This window comes from Chionomys nivalis, chromosome 15 (assembly GCF_950005125.1).
Source record: "Chionomys nivalis chromosome 15, mChiNiv1.1, whole genome shotgun sequence".
Taxonomy (NCBI): domain Eukaryota; kingdom Metazoa; phylum Chordata; class Mammalia; order Rodentia; family Cricetidae; genus Chionomys; species Chionomys nivalis.
Window position 1 is genome coordinate 10,026,130 of NC_080100.1, and position 17,623 is coordinate 10,043,752.

Here is a 17,623-nt window from a genome sequence, read left to right on the forward strand (position 1 = left end):
ATTAGGACATCAAGTGATAGAAAGAAAGGCACCCAGCTCTGCGTGCCCACTCCCTGAGCTCCTGAGTGCAAATGAAGTGATGGCTATCAGTGCTCCGCTGAATACACCCACAGCAGACTTCCTTTTCTGTCTGCTGCTCTTAGAAAAAGGAAAACCAAGAAGGCCCTTTTCCTATTTACTCTCCGACTCACAATTGCATAATTACTCACAATTGTGAGTAAACACTGGCTTTCTATGAATGAATAGACGGTAAGTGGTTTGGGTTAATCCTTTGGCTCCTCTACTTCCTGACATTCATGCTTCTCATACCACCAGCCACACAAGGTACACAGTGGGCTCATGAAGGACCATTCAAAGTGCTTTAGGCAACTGCTTTCAACAGATGTGCCCTGCCAGTTTTACACCAGGTAGACAGAGTTGCTTTAAAGCCAAGATATTCTGAAACCACACCCCCATAGGTTCTAGTGCCACCAAGGAGGCAGAAGGAGCAGCCTAGCCCTAACACTACATGCTTTTCTGAGTCTTCAGGAGCATGTACATAGCTGCTGTGGCTGGGATCTAGCTTTCTTGTTTCAGGGACAGTCCTGCAGGGGTATTCAGGCATGCTGTGGCTGGGATATAGCTTTCTTGTTTCAGGGACAGTCCTGCAAGGGTATTCAGGCATGCTTTTGAGTAAAGCAGCATCCAGGAGCCCTGGAGAAAATTAATCTCAATGAAACAACCTGTCATTGATTGGTTCTCATGGTGATAAGCACGAATTCAAAATAACAGCCACCATACTTCTATTCTTGAGTTGCAATAATGAGAGTGTGTCTGCTATTTTGTCCACCTCCTGGAATGCTATATTAGGTACTATGGCTAAGCTAAATACCATTAGGTACTAATACTATTTAGATTTCACCTATGGATGAAACCACTCACTCTCTGACTTTGGAAATCAGAGACACAAAACTAGATTTAGGAAAAAAACTGTTTTAAAATTAGGAGAGCACAAACTTCAATCCTTCTATCCTCCGAAATTTTTATGAGAAAGGTTCAATAATCACTAAAGAAGCCACTTAGGCTGCAACTATATTTCAAGCATTGAGGAGAGAAAGAAACGACCAGAATGAGATGCTCGGCGGTGGCAGGAGCCTTACCTATCAGGGTGTGGAAGATGGCAGCGATGGCACCGGCCACCACCATGCACAGGACGGCTTTGGTCCTATCTCTCTTGCTGTTCACAAACACCAGGCCCACATTTTTGAAGTCACTCATGGGCCCCGTGAAGAACTTCATCAGAGAGTACGCCAGCCCATAGCTGGCCAGCATCTCCACAGCATCTTCCTTGACTGCAGCAATGCCCCGGTTCAAAGCCTGCAAGGGAGAGAAGAGCCAAGGCCAGCATGAGAAACAGTGCCACAATCCTGCAGAATCCCACCTCCAACATGGAAGTTGGCAGATGTGCTTTCTGGGCATCTGGTGTGTAGGTTGAGTCTACTCCTGAGTTCGTAGAAAATACTGGTTTTTCTTTTCCTTTTTCTTTTTTGCCCATATTAGCATCAGTCTGAGTACCTTTTGGGGGTGAGATACCTGTCCACTGGGAAAAGTAACAAACCTGAGTATTTCTGAGTATCAAAAGGCAGTTTTAAAAGCTGATGTTTCAAAACTCCTAACTTGTGGCAACTCACGCCTGTGATCCCAGCTTGAGGTTCTTGAGTTCTAGTCCGGCGAGGACTACTTTGCTCATATTCTCTGCCCCCTCCCCACCTTCACCTGACCCCTTTTCTCTGACCCCCACTTTTCCTCCTGAAGGAGTCTCCACTGTGCTCTCATGTCACACACGTGTGTATGTTGTTAATCTAGATCCACGTAAGAGAAGCATGCAGTATGTTGTCCTTCTCCCGATGACCCTCCTGCTCCCCTCCACCCACCCTCTCCCTTTAGACCGTCCCAGCCCATCACACAGCAGTTATACGTCGTCTATAACAGACTTGTTGTTAGAGTCGCTTTAAGTTCTTGGAAAAAGTGAGTGACAGTAACGCAATTCTCTCTTGTCCCCTCCCCCGACAAACACATCACCTCCCCCACTAGCCCGGCTATGAGTGATGAACCTTTATCAACACACTGCCATCTCTCATCTGTAGTCAAAAGGAGACTCATTCTTTGTGCCCTACATTCTAGCAGCATTTACTAAAGTCTAATGACACATTTCCACCCCCGCAGAGGCAGCCTTTAAAACAATGACACCCTAAAGCCTTCACCTGTGGTGTTCGCCCTTCCGCCAGACGCACAGCCACGTTCATAAAAGCTATGTTCGGTACGCTAACTCCACGGAAACGCTCTTCCCCTGTCTGCCCCATTCCTACTGAGCAGACATTAGTTCACCATTTTCTCTACAAACAGCCGTGGCACAGCCTAAGTGCCACTTTGCAATACTCTTTAAAGATGGGGTGCTGAACACTAAGTGAGCCGAGGCGTTTGTGAGAGAAGAAAAGCTGGACTCCACAGACAAACCCGCAGTGGCTCTTGAGACGTACGATGTTTAAGAACCATCACTCTAAATCTCAGCAAAGCAAACTCATTCGGCGTTCCACTGGCTCCAAGGCTGCCAGATGTAGAGTATGTTATTTAGGTAATGTACCATTAAGTAGGGATAAAACCCTTCCAGTTATAATTGAATGTCAAGTGCTTATAAAATGTATTCAGACCGTAAATATGCTATTAGGTGAGCGCATGTGCACATGCGCAAGCATGTGTGTGTGTGTGTGTGTATTTCATGTTCTCCTGAAAGTTATTCTGAAGGCCTCATCTTTAATATAACACACTGTCCAGTGCAGGCTTTACAAAACTCAGGGGCTTCAATTCCTCATGGACACTTGGTTTCTATCTTTCCTAGACATGCTGCTGAGTCAGTGAACACATCCAAAGCCGAGCATGCTATACAGGGACTACTGGGAAGTAGGAGAAACATTAGTAGGGGAATACTTCTGTGTGGAACAATTTTAGAAAAGCTTAGAACAAAAAGGACGACAGCCGAAGAATTAATTCTTTTGCTGACAAAGCTGGGTGTTGTAATGTTAGTTTTTGACAAGTTTTTTCAAATATATCTCTAATTTATTTTCTTTTCCCCTGTAATAACTCGAAATTATCCACAAGAACCTTCTTAGTGTTTGCAGAGCAGTGACAACTCTTTGTTTTTGTTTGTTCGTTTTCTTTAAGAAGCAAACTTTTCCTTCTACCAAAGCAGATCAAATAACACCATAGTGCAAACTGAAAACCAAGAAACCCCCAGGTAATGAATCCTGTGTTTGACAGGACGGTTCCTGTTGTGAAATAATCTTTTTGTACACTGTGAAGATGTGTCGCTCTGATTGGTTTAATAAAAAGCTGAATGGTTAATAGCTAGGCAGGATTTCCAGGCAGAGAGGATGCTGGGAAGAAGGTGGAGAGGCCTGGAGACTCAGAGCAAGCAGGATGGGCAGTACAGATGAGGTAATAAAGCCACGAGACAGAAAGAAAATGAATAGAAATGGGTTAATTTAAGTTATAAGAGCTAGTTAGAAACAAGCCTAAGTGAAGGCTGAGCTTTCATAATTAATATAATTCTCTATGTTGTTTCATGAGCTGGAAGCCCCCAAAAAGCCCGACTAGTCCACTATGAACCAGTGATGGATGTCAGAGGTGCCCATCACAGCTCACAGATCCCCAGGTGACAGGATGCCAAGAACTGATAGTCATGGGTCAGGAGGACGAGCTCCCTGCTTCCATGTGGGCCACTCGGCTACAGCTGCCCGTGGGACCTGGAAGTAGACTTCAGCAAACACCAATCCTTGCTCCCTCTCCTGCTTGCTCATTGATTTACAACGTACAAGAATCTATTCTCAGGTCTCGCTCCACTAAGAGTCAACTCAGAACAGTTTCTAATTGCTAGCTTCTCAGCCTCCCAGAACCTGTAGCATCCACAGGGCAAACATTACACCATGGAATCTCTTCTCAGCTGCTCCAAACCCATAGAATACACAGTGCCAACATTACACCATGGAATTCCTTCTTGACTGCCCAGAACCTGTACAACCTGCAGTGCCAACTTACACCATAAAACCCTTCTCAGTCTCTTAGAGCTGGCATAGATTAACCCCCGTCTTCCCTAAAGTCTATGATTTTGAATTTTAAATGTATTTTTAACATTTATTATTTAGTGTGTATGTATGTGTGTGTGTCCACATGCATGTGCCTGTGTAAATGTGCCAGAGCATGTATGTGGAGGTCAGAGGGCAACTTGTAGAAGTGAGGTCCTGATGGAGGTGGGTCTTGTATCTAGGACATAAAAACCCACAGAGAGAGGACTACTAAACTTGCCTAAAGGTGAGATGGTCTTTCGGGGTTCCTGATTCATAAAAGAGTCTATGAGACATTCTGCAGGACACAGCAAAAAGTGACTAAACTGTCTTTAAAATTTCCTGCTTCATGGAAAAGTCTGCTGGATACTATGGGCCTGAAGTCCAAAAATGGATGCCCCAACGATACAGAGGAACTTTGGGTGACTGTATAGGCAGCGAGATGTCTCTGTGATTTCTAGAGTTTTGGATTTCTTGTTTGCTTAGGTAATATTATATCCTTCTAAAGTCTTTGATGGAGTTAAAAATGGATACATAGTTGTAATTTTCCTTAGTTATGATAAAAGATAAAATAAATAAATATTATAACTATAATTCTTGTTTAATAACTGTTTTGTTATATGTAATTTTACTATGTTAAAGTTAAAACCCTTCTTTTTTGTTTAAACAGAAAAAGCGGAAATGATGGAGGTGGGTCTTGTATCTATCTGTTGCTTTCATTGGTTAATTAATAAAGAAACTGCTTGGCCTTTAATAGGACAGAAAATTAGGTAGGTGGAGTAAACAGAACAGAATGCTGGGAGCAAAAAGCCGAGTCAGGCAGTAGCCATAATTCTCCCACTCCAGACAGACGCAGGTTAAGATCTTCCCTGGTAAGCCAACTCGTGGTGCTACACAGATTATTAAAAATGGGTTAATCAAAGATGCGAAAATTAGCCAATAAGAGGCTAAAACTAATGGGCCAGACAGTGTTAAAAAAAAATACAGTTTCTGTGTAATTATTCTGGTAAAGCTAGCTGTGCAGAGCTGGGTGGGAACGCAGCCCTCCGCTCCTATTACAACAAGGTCCCTTCTTCCACCATGTAGGTTCCAGGGACTGAACTCGAGTTGTCAGGCTTGGTGACAAGCACCCTGTCCTGCTGAGCCATCTCACCAGCCAGTGAACTATTTGTAGTGCATAAGAGTGTGTTGAAATTTAAATGGCATTATTTTGCACAAGTTTCAAATACACTTAGTACCATACCTATGTGTTTCCATGTGTTCTTGACAAACTGATGGGTTTTGTTAGAAAAACAAACAACCACAACCATCCATCAGTCCCAGCTGTACTTGCTATTTCCACCAGAAGTTCCAGATTTGAGTCCTAAACCTAGAACTGAGGGAGGTAGGAAGAAGGGCATAGCTAATGACAGCTGTTGGCAAGGTTGAGAAGTTTTGGAAATTCAGCAATTGCCGCAAATTGAGGAAAGAGCACGGGATTCACACAGGCAGACTTCAGCCTGAATCGGCTCCTATCACAAACGACCTGGGAAGAGATTCGGACGGGCTGTGCTCAGAGCACCAGTTACTAGACTAGGAAGGACACTGAGAGGAGGATGTTTAGTTACGGGATGCTATGGCCCGTAAGACATTCCACTGATCTAACGTCTGTGGTGACGTTGATAAATGCACATTTCACTTACAAAAAAAACTTATCCTGACTTTAGCATTGAAATGTATGAAAAGGGGAGGCAGAGGCAGGCGGATCTCTGTGAGTTCGAGATCAGCCTGGTCTACAAGAGCTAGTTCCAGGACAGGCTCCAAAACCACAGAGAAACCCTGTCTCGAAAAACAAAACAAAACAAAAAAATGTATGAAAAGCTTCAGAATTTGTATGTGCTGTGTTAATGTTTTAGTTCTTTTTATTGCCATCAGTAGCCATTTCTTACAAGCTGACCAAATTATTAATTTTATGATTCTTTTGATATCGGAATATTGTTATGGTGAAGCTCTACTGATCGGTCCCCAGAATTCATGGCACGATCTTCAGCCTTTGCTATTTACCCATCTGCAATAAGATTATTTTGTTTCACTTTATGGCTTTGTTTACACAGTTAACTTTTTACCTCATCTTCCAGGCACTTTTGATAGATGGATCAACCCTAACTACCTCCAGGCAGCTTACATTTCTTCAAAACTGCACACGGGACAAACCATCCGTCTTCCATTTATTTGTGATGACTTCTTCCCATCTGTTAGGTTCTGACGCGTCCTTCGCCACCTGTTGTTTGTACCGTCTTTCCCCCGCTTTTGTTCGCAATGCACTCGCCTCCTGGCATGGTGTATATTCACTTGTCATCTCAGATCTCTGTCGCCTCTGAGTACAAGCTCCAGGAAGCAGAGACTGCACTTCATTGCTTTGTCCCCAGAACCACAGGCTGGCAGGGGTAGCCCATGTGGGACAGGAGGATGCTCAGACTGGAGAACGACACCCACTGTGATATGTCCTGAAGAAAAGCAATATGCCCACAAGCTGGCCGTCCTAGGAGGAGCTCATGTAGAGAGACAAAGGAACCTCCCTGTAGAAGATAGCCCTGGAGCTGACCCCAGAGGGATGAGAAGCCAGCTAGGATAAAGAGCCACAGGAAGCCCGCGGGAGGTGGAGTCTAAGGAGTGAAGAGCAGACAAGGAGAGTTCGAAGCAACCGATCATAGCAGGTAGGGCAAACAATGTAGTTCTGTCACCAGCTGAGAAAGGGCACAAGCAGGAGGCGATCGAGAGCTCTGGGGAAATTCAGACCAGAGTTGGTGGCATGGAAATGCAGGGTAGTGCAGAAAGACAGAACCAGAAGGTAACTAGAGCAGAAGATGCTCTTCATGGTGGGTGTGAGGTGAAGGGGCAGACAGATGATGGCTGAGGTTTGTGGTTTGAACCACTGTTGAGCGGTTCGGTGTTCACCAAGATAGGGACAGTGGAGAAGGAGAGGAAAGGCACCACCACGGGTATGTGGCATACAGGCGAGCCCTCTGCCTGTGGGCCTTCTTTGTAGTCACCAGCATGGGGACAGCATTTAAAGCGGGTGGCCTGTGAGAGATCTCTGGGAAGGCTATAGACAGAAAGGATGAGAAAGCAGAGAATCCTCCATGTAGATCTCTGGGGGATAAATCCAGCCTGTCAAGGGCACACAGGCCCAGTCCTGCTGGCAGGTGACTAGGCTGTGTTGCAAAGCTAACTGAGTAGGTCAGAGGCCTCCGGGCAATGCTACTTGAAACCCAGCTGCATCTTTTGGCAAGTCCAGCAGAGGCTGCTGTGGCTGGGGAGGAGGACCAGCTATGGTCTTAAGGTTCAGCTCAAAAAGTACCTGAGAGGTCACTGGGATAAATGAAGTGTCCATGAAGGCAGAACTAAGGTTCAAGGCCAGCTCTTACCCGTTCAGTTTTCCAAAGCAAAGGCATTTGAGCTTACCCTGTGGCCAGAGCTCCTAGTACCCCAACACATGACAATGCTAAAGATGATACTACTACCCCTTGCTCACGATCCGGTCCAAGTCCCACAGGGAACAGCACTGGTCTCTCCTCTCACTTCAGATCCACACCAAGACCAGCAGCAGTGCAGGGCATGGCTCACAGCTTTCCAGAAACATGGAGGGGTCGTGAGCACGTCTGTGTCTTCTATCCTATCTGCTCTTATGATTTGATACAACAAGTTCACCAAAGCACAGGACATTCGTTAAAAAATAAAAACTATGCCCTCTAGGAAAATGACTATGAAACTCGCGGGTTTAACCCAACCTCCCCAGGAAGAACTGTTTAGGACAGGAAATCCTAAATGCCCAACACTATTTGTTTTCTGAGACAGGGTTTCTCCGTGTGTAGCCTTGGAACTTGCTCTGTAGATGAGGCTGGCCTTAAACTCACAGAGATCCACCTGCCTCTGTCTTCCCAGGGATTAAAGGCGTGCACCATCACCGACAGGCAACTCCCAGTATTTTTAACTTGGGACCTGGAGGCCAGACAAACCTGTTAAACTGCAGACTGAGATTCTTTAGGACATCACCCATCACCCGTTCCCTCAAGGCTGCTGTCATCCCAGACCCATGGCAGCTCAAGCAGTTACTGTGAGCCACCTTCATCAACACCCACAAGTCAGGTCTTCAAATACCTCTGGGCTCAATACTTAGTTACCTGGTCTTTTACCTGTGCCTGCAAGCTTGGAGAAGCGCTAGAATCTAGGACAGAACAGACAGAACCTACTTCTCTGACAGTCTCCATGGGCTCACAGCAGCTTGGCTCTTTCCAGTCACCCTTATGGGAGTCCTGGCTCCCTCTTAGAAGAACCTGGCCTGCCACTTCTGTAGTAAGGACATCAGGAGAGATTAAATTCCTGTTTGTTTGTTCCTTAACACAAGACTGAAAAAACACCTGTGTCCCAGGCCTTTGCTCAACATCTCCTGTTATAATGGAAAGGCCAGTCTGATCAGGTAGATCAAGGGTGTCTGTTAAACTTCTGTGGGGCCTTGCTTGTATCCACTCCTGCTTGATCTGGCTCTCTTCCCGTTTGAGCTGGCTTCCTCCTATCAGGCTTTACATAGCACACATCTCGTCCACTCAAGAGGAAGCCTCTTGCCTCTGTGCTAGCCCTACTATTTTCTCCCTGTCTCTCCCCTGTTCTGCACCACCCTGTGCACACCCCTCGCCCCACTACTACAATACAATGTGTGCTCTGGTCACCCTGAGGATGAGTGCCCAGACCTCGTTGCTACCAGTTTCTTTGCATTTATTTAGCACCATGAATACCTGAATTCAACACAGGAACAAAATTGAATGTTCTAACTTACAGATGATCATTAATGGGTAAAATCCTAGTTTGGGGCTTGGTTTTATAGGTTTCAAAAAATTACAATTCTTCATAGATTTTTATGGACTTAAAATATACAAAGTGATGACAGGGACACCCATCCTTGTGGTTCTAATATTGGCTAAGCAGATAGGCAGGGTGTCGCCTGACACATCTGATCCGTCACACTCTCGCCCCACACAACTGGATACCCTGTTGTCTCTTAACCATAGTAACAGGAACACAAATAGAATGCAGCATTGGGTCACATGATTAGCCTTGGGAGTGTCAAGCTTAGACATGTTTTTTTTTTTCAACTCCCCCCTATCATTTGCTTTGGAAGGTTCTGGAAAACAGGGCAAACCATTCTTTGACAGAGTCAAGCCACGCAGAGGAATTGAGTTGCTTAAGAAGCAAGTTGAACTTAAAGGATAAGACCTAGAGAAAATGAGAGAACCACGGGAGAGCTGAGTGGTGGGGCTGGTAGCCTGGCCTGGAGTTCATAAAATGCTCACCTGCTACACACGAGACCTTGATTAGCCCTCAGGTTCAACCCCCAGAATGACAAACATAATAGAGGGCGAGTGTGCCGTTGTGGATCCCCAAGTTCTGAAGACAGGGACTGTGAGGGCAAGAGGGGTGGCTACACAATTCAGGAATCGTTTAGAGCCTGGGGTTCAGATGCTACCTAGAGATCAGGGCCATATCAGGAGAAGCGTCTTGCTGTTCATTCAGAATGGCTTATCAAATTCGTCTACAAGGTTTCCAGTTGGTATTTGATAGTCAATGAGAAAAGCCCATTTTTTTTTTATTTTAGTAAGATGTCTCCTTCATTCGTTTCATCTTGGAATAAAGAAACCGTGAGATTTACAGACTAGACAGTCATTTGTTTTTTGTGGAGAGGGTCCAGGATGTTTTCTAAGCCTTTTGATAAAAGCTGACTGTTCCCTCTAAAGTTGCAGGGTGCCTGTCACACCCAGTACATCCTGAAACAGTTACAGGGTAGTTTACAAATCTTTCCTGAATTCAACATCTTCAGGAAGGTGACATTTGTGGAGCTGTGGGAATTAGAAGGGCGTGGTTAGGCCCAGCCACCTGTGGGGTCAGCTTCTTCTAAGGATTGGGGTGGTCAGCCATTTTTTGGGATGTTAGTCCTCCACAGGATTCTGGGTTCCTGTAATTTTCCACTGTTATTGTTCGGTGTGTCTGTATTTTAAAAAGTGGTTTGAGTTAAATTGGATCATTTGTCTTCCTGGTGGTTTTCCAGCTCAGTTTTGTTTTCTCAAGGGTCTACACAGCTCTGTCTAGCTGGAGCTCCAGCCAAGAGCTCGACACCCACATGTGAGCCTGTGGTTTGACGGGAACAGCAGGCAAACGAGTTTGGTCTCCTTAGAAGTCAAATACGGCTCTGCGATATAGGTCCATATTTAGTGTTTGCTGAGAACCCTGAGGTGATCTGGTCTAGCCAAATGATGACACTGATGTTGGCTGCCATCTGTGATGTATGGATGAGAGTTAGAGAGAGAGAGAGAGAGAGAGCGCAATTTGGGAGGCAAAGGCAAGTGAGTTCAAGGTCAGCCAGGGCTACACAGTGAGACCCTATCTCAATAAATGGATGAGTGAGTGAATGAATGAATGAATGAATGAAGGCCAGTCACCAGGAAAGGTGTAATGAAGTGTTCAGTGTGTTTCTCTCAGTGTCTTCATAGATCTGTGGTACTAAAATGCATTTCTTAAAATTACTGTTTTAATTCGAAAACTGACTGCATCATGAAAGGACACAGTTTAGTGTCACAGACCTCCTCGACTCCTTTATTTAGATATGAACCTCATCTGCACCACCAAATTTATCTGGGGAAGGTTTGACAAGGAAGGACTATTACTAAGAAAATTCTGCTGGTAGCTGCTTGCATGACTAAAATCCCAGCACTTGAGATGTGGGAGGCAGAAGGAGTGTAAGTTCATTCTTGGGCTACATGCTTATCTAAAAAAAAAAATACAAGAAAAAAAAATGAAAATTCTAGTGTCCTTTTGAAAAACACTAGAGGCTTCCTGTGCTCTTAAAAAAAACTCAAAAAACAAAAAAAGCCTCTCATTTTTCATCATGATGTCACATTTTTACTGAACCATCTTATTTCCTAGTAGCTTTTTATACTTATACATGGTCCTCAAATATTCTTTGGTGAATGTGTCAATTTGATACCTGTTCATGTCAGACCTGAGTTTAAAAACAACAGGAGGGGATGAGGTCATGGCTGAGTTGGTAAAGCGTCTGCCATGCCACCATGGAGACCTCCTTCAGACCACTAACATCTAAGCAAAGATGTGCCAGTGGGACAGGTGCCTGTACTTCAGGCTGAGGAGGAAGGGAGAGGAGGGCTTTGGGGATTGCCAGTCAGCCAGTGCAGCCTTATAACTGGTGAGCTCCAGGGTCCTTGAAAGGAAGCCCTCGTATGGAGCCCAGTGATGCACTAGTATAAAAGTCACAGGGATAACCCAAAGGCTTTAGATTGGATTTGGAGACCTGCTCCAGAGGTTGGTACTGAATCCGCAGTCGGTATTCAAAGCTTGCTCAAAGGTCCATGGCATGGGAGGTGAGAGGTCTGTGGGAGAACCAATTGCTATTTCATGTTGTCAAGGCGCTTTCTAAGGATAAGTATTTGTTCAGACACATGAGTGCTGCCTTCAGCCTTGCCAGAGGACTTTCCCTCTGCATCAGTCAGCCATTGAAGATGCAGAGATTCATAACTTCTTCAAAGTGTTGAGAGTGAGTGACTACTCAATACTCAGCCCTAAGCGGGGTATCTATACCCATTCCCTCCACGCGCCCGGAGGTGCATTATGGAAGAGGGGACAGAGAAGGATGGAAGAGCTGGAGGATGGGGCGCTGCACTGTAAAATGATGTCACCAGATACAACATGGCCATTGTACTCTCGAACTCACTGTAGCTACGGCTTCCTGCACATGATCCCATCAGATCAAAACAAACATTCTAGCAGGCAGTACTAAGTGGATTAAAAAAGAAATCAAGAAACCAAAACCAAAATAAAAACAAACAGAAGAGCAGATCAGGTCTGAAAAGATGGCTTAGTGGTTAGTAGCACTGGTTGCTCATCCAGAGGACCCAGGTTCAATTCCTAGCACCCACATGGTGGTTTACAACCGTCTATAACTCTAGTTCAAGGGGATATAATGCTTCTTCTGATCTTCAAGGACACGAGAACCATGCGTGGTGCACATATATACACACATACATACAGGCAAAATACTCATACACATAAAACAAAACAAATAAACCTATTTAAAAAAAGAAGAGGACAAGATGAAGGGTCTTGCGGGTAGTGACGCAGGAGAGTCGGGGGTTGGATATGATCAAAATACACTGTTTATATGTATGATGTTGCTGAAGAATAAATAAGAGATATTTTATTAGACAGGTGGTGAAGTACATCTTTAATCCCAGCACTTGGGAGGCAGAGGTAGACGGATCTCTGAGTTTGAGGCCAGCCCGGTCTACAGAGTGAATTCTGGTACAACCAGGACTACACAAAGAAATCCTATCTCTAAAAACAAAAGCAATTACAAAAAAAAGATATTCTATTAAAAATGACGGAGAGACAGACAGGTTGTGTCAGCCTCTGGCCTCCATATGCATGCTCATGCATTTGCAAAGGGACTCAGGTAAACAGAAGGCTAAGCACTGCTAGAACTTTCCATACTTGCTCTGTCCCTGCTGGCCAGACTTTTCCTGATCACTCTGTCACCTCAGCCTTGGTTGGGGATACTGAGCTGCTCAGAATCTCTACTCCCTGCTGTGCTAGTCTCTGACTTAAGTACATAGTGCTACTTGATGCTGTCTGTGGCCTTCTGTGAATTCTGTAAATGTATTTACACTACGTAGCAAACAATTTGCACTTGGCCCCTCTGAAACCCAGGGGCTATAATAACAACAATGAAAGTAGCTGAGCCGCCAGCACCGGCTGTGGGAGACCCTGTTCTAAGATCTCTTGGCTCAGAATTCTGTGAGTCAAAGCCTAAGGTTAATCATCTATTTAAAAAGATTGTTTGTGGAGCTGTTACTGATTTTATTCTGTGTGTGTGTGTGTTGTGTGTGTATCTGGAGGAAGTGTTCCTGTCCATATGTGTGTACATGTGTGTATGTGGAGGACATGGGTCAACATCAGATATCAACATCAGATATACTTTCCAATCTCTCTCCACTTGATTTTTTGAGTCAGGAAGACAAAGCCCAGGTTTGGTCACTGTTCTGAAGACTGGGCACAGAAGGCCCACACAAGCAACAGATCAACGACTCTCCCGGACTATGGTTCCCTGGGAGCTCTTTGGCAGAAAGGACAGAACTTCAGTGCTGGCTCCTGCGAAGAACAGGGGATGATGGTCCCTGGAAAAGGCATTCACAGAAGTTAGCACAACCCCAGTCAAGGCCTCACTGACTCCAAACAGAGGAAGACTGTGATGTTCCCGTGGTAGTAGGACATTGGCCTGGCATCACCTGGCTACAGGGTGGCCTGTGGGTTATGCCCAGTGCCCTTGCAGCAGCTCACACCCTACGAAATCTTCCACAGGTGGTGTGTTTCGGGGTTCCTTATTTTCACTTCATCTTTCTGGCAGCTGGAGAACAGTTCCCTGGAAGGTTTCCCATTGCCCAAATGGGGTTACTTCTGTCTTTATGGGCCCTGTGTCATTGCCACTCAGAGTAGAGCCCAAAGAAAAATGAACTCGCATGTGGAAGTATTAAATCATCCCAGGTAAAATGGAAATTAGAGCATCACTTACGACATTAGTAATATAACTGTACGCCAGGAGAATAAGGCTCTCAATCCTCTTTAACAACACTCCCTACTGTATAGCTATTATTTAAAAGGAATCAGTGTCAAGGAAAACAAGAGCACTGAAAGTATATAGTCTTTCTCCGTGTCTGATGGACATGCACTCCTGTTTTATTAGACTAATAAGCTTATTAAAACTGTGTCAGACTCGTGAAATATTCCTCATGAGACAAAAATAACAAAATTCTGGGAATACTTCAAATAAATCTCTCCCATTGGTTGACTGCGTGTGAGTGCAGGTATTCTTGACTCTCAGAGATGCATGGAAGGCAGAGGACAGCGCAAGGGAGTTGGTGCTCTCTTTCCAGGATGTGGGTCCCAGTATCAAACTCAGGTCATTAGGCTCTGCAGCAAGCACCTTTACCTGCCGAGCCAGCTCGCCAGTCTTCAGAACAAGTATTCCTACTAAAAAACAAACCATAGCATTTGGTTCTTCAGGGAGAGACAATGAGATACAAGAAAGTGGAGAGTCACACTGTTTCTTGATGAGAAAACAACAGAAACGTATGAAAGACTTTGCTGGATTTATCTGTAATGGAGTCTGAGTTATAATCTAGCAATTTGGGTTTTCACTTGGACCTAAGGCAGATGATTTTTAACTTCCTTTAGGAGAAAATGGCTAGGAAGACACGATGAAGCTCAGAGAGGCCTGGCACTGTGGACTGTCAACTGCAGAGCAGGAGGCTCAAGAACGGAGGTCACTGAGGCCCGACCAGGAACAAGATGCCACGCCTCAGTGGGAGTTGGGAAAACGAAACAGCCACACCACCACCATCACGTTAAAAATGGAAAACAACTGATGAAATCCTCCCGGAATCCCGGCGCCTACTGGGGCAGGAGGTGTGGGACTTTGAAGCAGCTTGGTCTACAGGGTGGGACACTGTGTCAAAAAATAAAAGCAAAGAAAACACAGAAGAGAGGAACAAAATTAAAAGTACATTAACCTCCTGATCTGGTAATCCCCCTTCAGAAACAGATGCAAACAAACCAACATACTCCAGCAGAACTGCATCACACAAGAGTGTGTGTTAGCAGTCTGCAACAGAGGACAGCTAACAACAATATGACTATCCGCTGATAGGAAACACTGAAGGATGTGGCTTCTCCACATAGGGAGCAACAGTCATGACGCAGGAAGGGACAAAAGCCCAATATACTGAGCCAGTAGCAAGCGAAAACAGAAGTAAGCAAAGGTATGTGTATGAACAGAGGGAAAGAATAAGAGAGGGACATATAGCTAGCTGTGAATACTGGCTATTTTAGGAGAAAGGCAAAGTTAGTGCACATATCTGCATTACTTATTCAAAGACCAGAGGGTATTTTCACTGGCTTAACCTGGAGGAAATAAAGAGCTTTATCAAGGCACACAAAATCAATAAGGTGCTATATTTTCTGGTGTGCAAATATAAACACCACCCTCCCTCAAGCAAATGTTGGTGCACTGTCAACAGCTCTCAGTGTTCACCTGGGATGCCATCTCTGCGTAGAATCCTCCCTATTTAACTTGCTGGGAAAGCATTGTGATTTCTGATATCACAGGCTAAATGTTAGGAGCTGTGTGCTGCCCCAAAGCCTACAGTTTCTCAGGCCCTGTTCCTTCTCTTTCTGAGTTCAGGACCTAAACTACAATTTGTCTCTAAAACAGGTAAAACAATTACAATGGAGTCTCTAGAGCGTAAGGCAGCCTGCAGGTCAACAGAGGGTGGCCCATGACTGATCCTGGCATAGCGACTGTCGGTATTTTTTAATTACTTATAGAAATACTTTCAGCTATGCTTACTGATTAGGCCTATCTGGCTAGCATCATGCTTGCCACAGACCGTGGACATCCTGATTTTCTGTGGCCAGTTTGCCATACACGATTTAGGAGCTAGGAAGATGTATTGTATGTGTCAAATGGATGCTCATAGTTCTTTGGTTGGTTGATTGCTTGCTTGGTTGCTTGATGTTTTGAGAAATGTCTCCCAGGCTGGCCTCGAACTCCCTTTGCAGTCAAAGGTGACTTTGAATCCCTGACCCTTCTTCTGCTACCTCAGGAGTGCTGGTCTTGCAGGCATTCGTCACAACTCAGCTCAGTCCTGCACGTTTCTTTTAGACCTAGCAAACGTTAGAACTGGGGCACATTGACTTAGGATTAGAGCACGTTTGTAAGACCCTAAAGTGGACAGACTCAATGATCTGAAGATGAGAAGCCAGGGGAAGGGCAGAGAGAAATATGCAAAAGGGACAAGGACTGGGCCAATACTCAGACAAGGGCAGGATAGCTAGTCGAGGCCCATAAGTTAGGACTGTAACTATAGCGGACCAAAACGGGGAGGGTAAGCCTTCAGAACAAAGGTCTATGGAATGTGCCCAGTGCAGCTATACAGAAAGGAAAACACGTTTCATGCATTAAGAGGTTGTGGGGCTGCACAGGAATGGCCACATCTCAGTTCATCCAGCATTATGTGTGTGTGTGTGTGTGTGTGTGTGTGGAGAGAGAGAGAGAGAGAGAGAGAGAGAGAGAGAGAGAGAGAGCGCAGTGTTTATTCTAAATGCAAGAAGCATCCCAACTCAGTGTTGATAGAGCTTTCGATGCTTAAATATAGTCTGTAAAGGAAAGTTAAGAACTTCTGATGACATTCAGATTCAGAGCAATTACTCAGACTCATGCTGAGTCCTGGGGACTGAAAAACCAAGCCCCCTTTCAAAGCTATGTACCCGCTTTTTGGCATTCACAAATTTCTACATGTATAGTGTGTGTGTGTATGTTGTATGTTGTAATGTGTTCAGGTACATGTGTATGCATATATCTGCAGATATGTGTACAAGGGCATAAAGAGGTCAGTGATCAACTGTAGGTATCATTACTTAAGCACTGCCCACCTTTTAAATATTTGTGTGGTGGGCAGATGGATATTTGTTGTGGGGGAGGGTGTTTGCTTGTGCCTATGCATGTAGAGGAGGGGGATGACTTCAGGTGTCTTCCTCTGTCACTCTCCTGTACTTTTGGGACAGGATCTCATAGTACCCCTGGATGTCACCATTTCAACTAGAGTGTCTGGCCAGTGAATCCCAGGGGCAGCTGCCTCCTTAGCACAGGGATAACCGGTGTACACCACCACTGGCCATTTTCAGTCACACAGAATAGGACACAGCAGATTGTCCCAAGCACAGATGCACTCAGATTCTCCTATAGTCCCCCTTAAAAGAAAATACAGAACAAAACTGTCTCTCCATAGATATTTGCTTCCATTCAAAGATAGAAGTACAGTAAACAGAATACAACAAACTATGTTTTGTCACCTAGTTTTAATCCTCACAAAAATATATGGAACGTGAGATTTGTCCCATATGACTGTATTGAATGTTTACTTGACTGGTACAAAAAAATTTAAGAATTCAAAGAGAAAAACAAGGATGAAGAAAAACAGGAAGTCCCAACTTTGAAAAACATCCAATCAACCTACTATGCAAACCACAGAAAGATTAGACAAACCAAGTACTTGTTGACATTGGCTGTAAACTTTGCAAAAAGGATAGAGCCTTAAAATACTCCTGGAACAAGACCAAATCACCTCCTCGCTGGCTCTTTTCTATCTCTTTGTAAATTGTATTTAAAAGGAACTGCTAAGTAGAACTCTAAACACATTCGCATTCATCCCTGTAGAGAGATGCCACCGTTCTCAAGTACCTTCCTATGCCTGCTCTGGGGTCTGGCTGGCATATATCATGAGTTACCACTTTAATTTGATCCTTCGGAAGTGCCAGCAAGACAGTCTTAGCTGCTGTGAAAGGCGGGGCACAGTGGAGAGAGTGCTCTCCCAAGGCTGCAAAGCTCCTAAGAGGCAGGACTGAAACTTCATCCAAGTGAGCTG

General features: G+C 44.8%; 1 protein-coding gene across 1 annotated transcript in view; it reads right to left on the reverse strand.

Annotated features, from left to right (window-relative positions):
• Ankh (ANKH inorganic pyrophosphate transport regulator) overlaps positions 1–17,623 on the reverse strand; it is a 130,048-nt gene that overhangs the window by 50,815 nt on the left and 61,610 nt on the right. Inside the window, exon 2 of the mRNA XM_057789619.1 lies at positions 1,140–1,356. Within this exon, the coding sequence (XP_057645602.1) occupies positions 1,140–1,356 (217 nt within the window). The remainder of the gene's footprint in view (positions 1–1,139; positions 1,357–17,623) is intronic.